This window comes from Austrofundulus limnaeus, unplaced genomic scaffold (genome assembly GCF_001266775.1).
Source record: "Austrofundulus limnaeus strain Quisiro unplaced genomic scaffold, Austrofundulus_limnaeus-1.0 Scaffold363, whole genome shotgun sequence".
Taxonomy (NCBI): Eukaryota; Metazoa; Chordata; class Actinopteri; order Cyprinodontiformes; family Rivulidae; genus Austrofundulus; species Austrofundulus limnaeus.
This window is the reverse complement of record NW_013952765.1, coordinates 531,692-540,440: the sequence shown is the minus strand read 5'-3', so window position 1 is coordinate 540,440 and position 8,749 is coordinate 531,692. Positions and strand designations below refer to the sequence as shown.

Below are 8,749 nucleotides of genomic sequence, written 5' to 3'. Positions count from 1 at the left end.
TGAAACCATGACAGTTCAATCCATCTTTCCGTGTTTGAAGTTCTGCAGTGAAACCTGAGCTGTAGATCCAAACAAGGTTGGATTTTAAAACACACCTCTTATAAATACCATGGAGGTCTATGGGAGGAACGATAATGAAAACAGACAGCTGCACCTTAACAAACACTTTTTAAAAATGTTTTTCTCCGATTGGACCTGATCAGTTTTGATGATGACGATGAAGATGATGATGATGATGATGATGATGATGATGATGATGATGATGATGATGATTTGATTGTTGTATTTACGACAGACAGTCAACGATGGATCAGACTCAGCTCGGAGACGAAGTCCCTCCATTTGAGCCCAGTACCTGTGGGAGTCCTGAGGACCCCAGGTGGGACAATTTGAACCTGTCAGTGATTAACTCAACGCTTGAAACATCAAAACTAAAGTTCTGTTTTTGTTGTACTGAAGCCCAGAACCGGAGCACAAAACAGAACTTCCTTCTGGACACTCCTTGAAAATCACGAGTCCTCAGAGTCTACTTTCTAAGTTTAAAATTAAAACTTCAGGAAACTGGTAAGTTTTGGTTGTAGTTACTTGTGTTTGGAAACAGACTGATTTTATTTACAGCTCAAACGTTTTTTCTCCTGTGAATAAAAATAAACTCTTGAAAACAAAAATAACCACATTTTAGAGTAATGGTATATTTTAGATTAGAATGAGACAGCAGCTATAGATTGTAGATTGTAGTGCACACTTTGGTCATAAAATGTAATTTTGAAACATTAAACGTACGGCTGACCAGTATAATGAGACTTAGACAACCTTGGGACAAAAAACAACTTTTGTAGCAGAAGAAAAATAAAAATAAGAAGAAATTATTGGGTACTTATCAGGTACTTATGGGGAATGTACATGGTAATTATGATGTACTTATTTGGTATTTAAGGGATATTTTCCATAAAAGTGCCTAGATTAGAACCTGTGTATGCACCTGATAATTACTAAGATTTTTACACAGTACTTACAGGATATGTACCTGGTACCTAAGAGATATTTGATGGTAGGTACTTATGGGGTATGTACATGGTAATTATGGAGTACTTACAAAGTTTGCATCAGAACTTACAAGCTAGATCCCTAGTACTCAAGGTGTATGTACATAGTCATTATGGAGAATGTAATTAGTATTTAAGGAATACTTACCATGTAAAAAAACTTGTCTGAATGTGCCTGGTAATTGCTTAGTATTTATTTAGTACTTACAGGATACCTGATACTTAAGAGATATTTAATGGCAGTTCTATGGGGTATGTACATGGTAATAATGGAGTATTTACCATGTATGTATCCAATACTTACAACCTGGTTCTCATTGGGGATGTACATGGTAGTTAAGGTTACTTACTGGATATTTATCCAGTGTTTACAATGTACATAATTGGTACTCATGGGGCATGTATGCTATAATTATGGAGTACTTATTAGTTATATTCCTGGTACACACATGGCAGTTATCAGGTACATACAGAGTATGTATCCAGTACTAATAGGGTGTTTTGCATGTGTGATACTTTGGAGATATTAAACAGTTATGGACAGGCTACATTCCTGGTACTTATGAGGTTTTGTACTTGGTACCTGGTACATACCATGTCTAATGAGGAAACTACCTGGTATGTACCAGGACTATAGATGATCTTTATGGGCTAGGTTCCAGGTATGTACCCAATTCGTACTAGGTATGAAAATGCTGGTAAATATATGGGCTCAGAAAATTGTGTTGTTGTGTGTTCTTCTAACAGGATTGGTTAAATGTTGACTTTGTTTGATATTTTTTCCAGCTTGAGACATAATTCAGATGATCCCAGTCCTCAGCCCATCCTTCAGCCTCAAACAGAACTGGACTCCATATTTATGGTGAGGAAATACTCTCCTGTTTCATTACGTACTGTTAGGAATTAGATCTGATATGTTCAATCAGAGGAGGACTACCAGAAAACAAGGGATTCAAATTTAACCAACTGGTTTTGTTTAAAATGTGGCCGATCTAAATCCAACTCTAAAATAGATCTAACATTATTCAAACTGCATCCTTTTTTCATCAAGACTGAAAGTTTTGCTTGTGTTCAGTTGAAAGTCATTCCCATATGTCTCTGTTTCAGCTGCTTGAGGAAAACCTTTCAAACTTCATGAAAAAAGAACTCCACAGATTTAAGATGATGCTGGATCCAGACTGCCACGAGGCTTCAGAGACTCAAAGTGAGGACAAAGAAACATTGGACGGTGATGATGAAGAGCAGAGGAAGAGCAGAAGTGACTCATTTCTGAAGATCACGTTGCAGTTCCTGAGGATGATGAGGAGAGAAGATCTGGCAGACAGTTTATGGAACAGTAAGTGAATTTAAACAGCTGATGAACATTTAATAATGAAAGAACAGTTAACGTTTACAAACTCCTCCACTTAAATCAGATCTTTAAAAGTAATCAACAGTGATTAACATTATTCTTAAAGTAAAAATTCACAGCATACAAGTGCATCATCAACTATATTATTTATTTATTTATTTATTTATTTATTTATTTATTTATAGGAACTCATGCTGCAGAGAACACACCAAAGTTTAAGTCAAACTTGGCAAAGACCTTCCAGTGTGTGTTTGAGAGGAACGTTAATCCATCGGATCTGGACCAGATCTACACAGATCTATACATCACTGGAGGGGAAACCAGAGAGCTCAGCAATAAACATGAAGTACGACAAATTCCAACAGCTTCCAGGAAGCCGTACAAACCAGAAACAACCATCAGATGTGAAGACATCTTTAAACCCCAACTGGGAAGAGACAGACCAATCAGAACACTGATGACAAAGGGAATAGCTGGCATCGGGAAAACTGTCCTAACTCAGAAGTTCACTCTGGACTGGGCTGAAGACAGAACCAATCAGGACATCCACTTCCTGTTTCCCTTTACCTTCAGAGAGCTGAATGTGCTGAAAGAGACAAAGTTCAGCTTGGTGGAACTTGTTCATCACTTCTTCTCTGAAACCAAAGGAACATTCAGGTTTGATGAGTTCCAGGTTCTGTTCATCTTTGATGGTCTGGATGAGTGTCGACTTCCTCTGGACTTCCACAGGAACCAGGTCCTGACTGATGTCACAGAGTCCACCTCAGTGGATGTTCTGCTGACCAACCTAATCAGGGGGAACCTGCTTCCCTCTGCTCGCCTCTGGATAACCACAAGACCTTCAGCAGCCAATCAGATCCCTGCTGAGTGTGTTGACCTGGTGACAGAGGTCAGAGGGTTCACCGACCCACAGAAGGAGGAGTACTTCAGGAAGAGGTTCACGGATAAGAAGGTAGCCAGCCGGATTGTCTCCTACATCAAGACCTCCCAAAACCTGGGCACAATGTCACACATCCCCATCTTCTGCTGGATCAATGCAACGGTTCTGGAGGATCTGTTGAAAACCAAAAATGAACCAGAGCTACCCACAACCCTGACTGAGATGTACATCCACTTTCTGGTGGTTCAGACCAAAGCAAAGCAGGTCAAGTATTACGGAGGAGCAGAGACAGACTCACAGTGGAGTCCAGAGACCAGGAAGGTGATCGGGTCTTTAGGAAAACTGGCCTTTGATCAGCTGCAGAAAGGAAACCTGATCTTCTATGAATCAGACCTGGCAGAGTGTGGTATTGATGTCAGAGACGCCTCAGTTTATTCAGGAGTCTTCACTCAGATCTTTAGAGAGGAGAGAGGACTGTACCAGGACAAAGTGTTCTGCTTCGTCCATCTGAGTGTCCAGGAGTTTCTGGCTGCTCTTCATGTCCACCTGACCTTCGTCACCTCTGGAGTCAACCTGCTGGAAGAACAACAACCACCACCAAAGGTGTCCAAAGTCTTTAAAAATAAACATAAAATCAAAAATCTCCACTACAGTGCTGTGGACAAAGCTTTATTGAGCCCAAACTGTCATCTGGACTTGTTCCTTCGCTTCCTCCTGGGTCTTTCTATGCCAGCCAATCAGAGTCTTCTACGAGGCATGCTGACACAAACAGGAAATGGCTCTCAGACCAACAGGGAAACAGTTGAGTACATTAAGAATAAAATCACAGAGAACCTATCTGAGGAGAGAAGCATCAACCTGTTCCACTGTCTGAAGGAATTGAATGATGGTTCTCTGGTGGAGGAGGTCCAACAGTTCCTGAGGTCAGGTCTTTCCACAGATGACCTGTCTCCTGCTCACTGGGCAGCTCTGGTCTTCATCTTAATGTCATCAGAAGAAGATCTGGATGTGTTTGACCTGAAAAAGTACTCTGCCTCAGAGGAGGCTCTCCTGATGCTGCTGCCGGTGGTCAAATCCTCCAACAGATCTCTGTAGGTGGACGAATGACTGGTTTCTAATATTTTAAATTCTCACAGCACAAATTAAGCATTCCCTTTTTGTGTTCATTGTAAATTCTATTCCAGGTTGAGTGACTGCAACCTCACCAAGAGAAGCTCCAAAGCTTTGTCCTCAGTACTTTCCTCACAGTCTTACAGTTTGAGAGAACTGGACCTCAGTAACAACAACCTGACAGATATGGGTGTGACCCTGTTGTGTCCTGGACTACAGAGTTCACAATGTAAACTGGAAACTCTCAGGTCAGCAGCCAAGTCGTTCTCAGTCATCCATGGCTGTTTCCAAACTCAGGGTTTGGGTTCTTCGAAGGACTCGACCCGCCTAGATTTGGGTAGACCAGGTCCTTCAAAGACCTGGAGGGTGATGGAGGGTTCTGAGCAACTATGGAGCTTCAGTACTGAGGTTCTGGGTGCTTTTAGGAAGACAGGTGGCAGTGTAACGATGATGCATTTGCATGGGTGTAAAAAAAGTAAATAAAACTGGTCATGATGAGGTAATGCCATAAAACAGTCTAGTACTGATGAGAGAACTGTGGTGGTTTGGTGACTTGATGTTTCAGTGATCCTGATGACCAGAAAAATCCTGTTTGGTGACTAAAAGCATGACAGTGCCTTGATTGCATGTTTTAATAGGTCTTATAGAAAGTCATCCAGTATGAAAGGACCTTAATAAACTTGTTTTTAGATGAATATCACACTCAGATGAAGATAAAAATACTAATAAATTCATAAGACATCAAGTTTCCCTTTCCTGTTTCAGGTTGAATGGATGTGACCTCTCCCAGGAAAGCTGTGAAACTCTTTCTTTAATCCTTGGCTATCAGAGCTGCAGTCTGAGGAAGCTTTACCTGAACAACAACAACCTGCAGGATACCGGCGTGAAGCTGCTTTCTGTTGGACTGAATAGTCCTCACTGCAAACTGGACACTATCAGGTCAGAAAGAAGATTTAAATTGAATCGATTAAATATTTAAAGGGAAGACCTTTTCATGTTCGGCTTTTGTTTTACAGCATGCAGGCCTGCAACCTTTCAGTGCAAAGCTGTAAGACTCTGGGCTCAGTTCTAGGCTTCCAAACCTCCAGTCTCAGAAAACTGAACCTGACTAACAACAACCTGGGGGACCCAGGAGTAAAGCTGTTATCTTTAGGACTGGAGAGTCCACAATGTAAAATAGAGACTGTTGTGTGAGTATTAAGTTTTAATAGAAATTTCCGGGATTAATGTTCAATCGTCATGAAGATCATTCTCATTTAAATTTAATGTAATATCTTTTTTATTATGTCTGCTTTTTAAAGGCTGTGTGGGTGTAATCTCTCAGAAAGAAGCTGTGAAGCCCTGTCTTCAGCCCTGAGGTCTCAGAACTGCAGTCTGAGAGAACTGGACCTGAGTGACAACAACTTGATGGACTCTGGAGTAAAACGTCTGTCGACTGGACTGGAAAGTACATGTTGTAAACTGGAGACCCTCAGGTCAGGAGACATCTGGTGCTTAAACACAAACACCATCTCTATTTAATGCCTCTGACACCCTTGATGTTTATTATGCTCCAGGCTGTCAGGCTGTCTGATCACAGAAGAAGGTTGCGCTTCTCTGGCATCAGCTCTGGGTTCCAATCCAACCCACCTCAGAGAGCTGGACATGAGCTACAACCACCCTGGACTCTTGGGAGAGAAGATGCTGTCTTCTGAACTGAAAGATCCACACTGGAGACTGGAAACTCTCAGGTAGAAACAGACAACTTGAAGAGGCTTGTTATGGGTTTTTCAACCTCACTCATGAGCTCCTTTCGTAAAAGTCGAGTGACTTTTCAGACACCCCAGGCAACACAGACCCTAGGACTGTTGGGATCCTAAGGTCCAAAATTCAACATAAAGATTCCAACATTTCATGCAATCTAATATTTGAAATTCATATAATCAATAACTTCAAATAAAATGAAAACACCTGTAGTTTAATGAAGTACTTCTGTACCTACCCACTATGCTGTACTAAATAGCAGGTTTAGAAAAATGCTGAGTCTGTTTCTTTTCACAGGCTAGATGGTGGTGGAGAGCACAGGTTGATATCTGACATCAGTAAATGTAAGTTTGACTAAAAATATTTACATCAGTTATATCTGTACAAACAAACAATTTGCAATAAATTTCCCAATAGTCAAGTGAAATTGTTTTCCCGTCTCCCCATCAGATTTCTGTGAACTTAAAGTGGACACCAACTCAATGCACAAAAGGCTGAAGCTGTTCGACAACAACATGAAGATGACAGTGATGGAGGTGGAGCAGCAGTATTCGGATCACCCTGACCGATTTGAAATGTGCTGGCAGCTGATGTGTAGGAACAGTGTGAGTGGTCGCTGCTACTGGGAGGTGGAGTGGAGTGGAGGAGTTCTCATTTCACTGAGCTACAGAGGAATCAGTCGGAAAAGAAAGAGCCATGAGTCCAGGTTTGGAAGGAACGAACAGTCCTGGTGTTTGGAGTGTTCTGATGTATTCGGTTTCTCTGCCTGGCACATTAACAGAGAAACATCTATCTCCTCCACATCCATCTCCAACAGAGTAGCAGTGTACTTGGACTATCCTGCTGGGACTCTGTCCTTCTACGGAGTCTCCTCAGACACATTGATACACCTCCACAGCTTTAATACATCATTTACCGAACCCGTCTACCCAAGTTTTGGTTTCTGGTCTGGTTCCTCAGTGTCCCTGTGTTCTCTGTAGGCTGAGTTGGTTATGGATTATCATGTCTAAATATGACAACTTTAAAGTTAATATGAAGGTACAATCACTTGTATAAATACTGAAATCCATCTAGCCATCTACCCATCTATCAATCTACCATTTTTCAATCTACCATTTGCCAATCTACCATCTATTCATCTACTATTTACCAATCTACCATCTTTTTATCTACCCATCACTACCATATTTCAATCTACCATTTACCAATCTACCATCTATTCATCTACCATCTTACATCTACCATCTACCATTTACCAATCTACCATCTATTCATCTACCATCTTACATCTACCATCTATTTACTGTATGTACCATCTTACATCTACCATCTATCTATTCATCTACAGTCTATCCATCTACCATCAATTAATCTTCCATCTATTCATCTACAATCTACCATCTATTCATGTACCCACCTATTCATCTACCACAGGGGTCCCCAAACTTTTTCCTGTAAGGGCCACATAACTTTTCCCTTCTCTGGTGGGGGCCCGGAGTCAGTTTGTAACAAAAAAAGTGTGACTATTGCAGGAGTGCCTAAATGTAAAAATGTATTGTTTTCCAGAAAGCACAATCAAATAACCCTCTCTGGGTTCTTCACAGTATGTATTCTGCTGAGTTAATAGTTCACTTTTTAGCTTTGAGAGTTTGTTTGCTCGCATTTGGCCTTGCAAGCTATCATACTTGTCTTTGTGATGGGATTCATAGTGTCGCCGCAGATTGTATTCTTTGAATACCGCCACCGCCTCTTGACAGATGAACAAAAAAATAATAATTTGTCCACTGCAGCTTAAATGCCCTGCATTCTGAATCAAHTTTTCTCTTACCTAATCTTTTTGCCATTATTCCATTCTCTCTTTGAGAGGAGCAGGTTTAGGATTTTTTTCTGGGGGTCGCCAGATAGGGGCACAGACCGCAGAAGGGTGGAACAGAATGTCATGTTATACGCGTGTATGAATGAAATAGTTACTAACTAATAATAGTTAATAATGAAAATAGTTCATAACTAAGGAACATTTTTTGCAAAAGTCCAACTTTATAATCAAATATAAATACACATATATGAAAAAAAAACTAAATGCTCTCTGGTATTGTTCTGGGGGCCGGACCAAATAGGGAGGCAGGCTGGATCCAGCCCGCGGGCCATAGTTTGGGGACCACTGATCTACCATCTGCTCATCTATCCATCTACCATTTATTCATCTTCCATCTATTCATCTACCATCTATTCATCTACCAATCTACCATCTATTCATCTACCCATCTATCCATCTATCATTCTACCATATTTCAGTCTACCATTTACCAATCTACCATCTATTCATCTACCATCTACTCATCAACCCATATATCATTCTACCATATTTCAATCTACCATTTGCCAATCTACCATCTATTCATCTACCATTTACCAATCTACCATCTATTTATCTACCATCTTACATCTGCCCATCAATACATCTACCATCTATCCATGTACCATCTACCATCTATTCATCTACAATCTACCAATCATCAATTCATCTACCATCTACCAATCTACCATCTATTCATCTACCATCTACCAATCTACCATCTATTCATCTAACATCTACCATTTACGAATCTACCATCTATT

The 8,749-nt window shown here is 40.6% G+C and overlaps 1 protein-coding gene across 1 annotated transcript in view; it reads left to right on the top strand.

Moving 5' to 3' along the window:
* Positions 1 to 305: 305 nt before the first annotated feature.
* The window catches only part of LOC106528185 (uncharacterized), a 12,233-nt gene continuing 3,789 nt past the window's right edge, over positions 306 to 8,749 (top strand). Inside the window, exons 1-11 of the mRNA XM_014023294.1 lie at positions 306 to 379; positions 1,833 to 1,908; positions 2,154 to 2,382; positions 2,583 to 4,368; positions 4,462 to 4,635; positions 5,153 to 5,326; positions 5,404 to 5,577; positions 5,689 to 5,862; positions 5,944 to 6,117; positions 6,428 to 6,474; positions 6,581 to 6,836. Coding sequence (XP_013878748.1) covers positions 306 to 379; positions 1,833 to 1,908; positions 2,154 to 2,382; positions 2,583 to 4,368; positions 4,462 to 4,635; positions 5,153 to 5,326; positions 5,404 to 5,577; positions 5,689 to 5,862; positions 5,944 to 6,117; positions 6,428 to 6,474; positions 6,581 to 6,836 — 3,338 coding nt within the window. The remainder of the gene's footprint in view (positions 380 to 1,832; positions 1,909 to 2,153; positions 2,383 to 2,582; positions 4,369 to 4,461; positions 4,636 to 5,152; positions 5,327 to 5,403; positions 5,578 to 5,688; positions 5,863 to 5,943; positions 6,118 to 6,427; positions 6,475 to 6,580; positions 6,837 to 8,749) is intronic.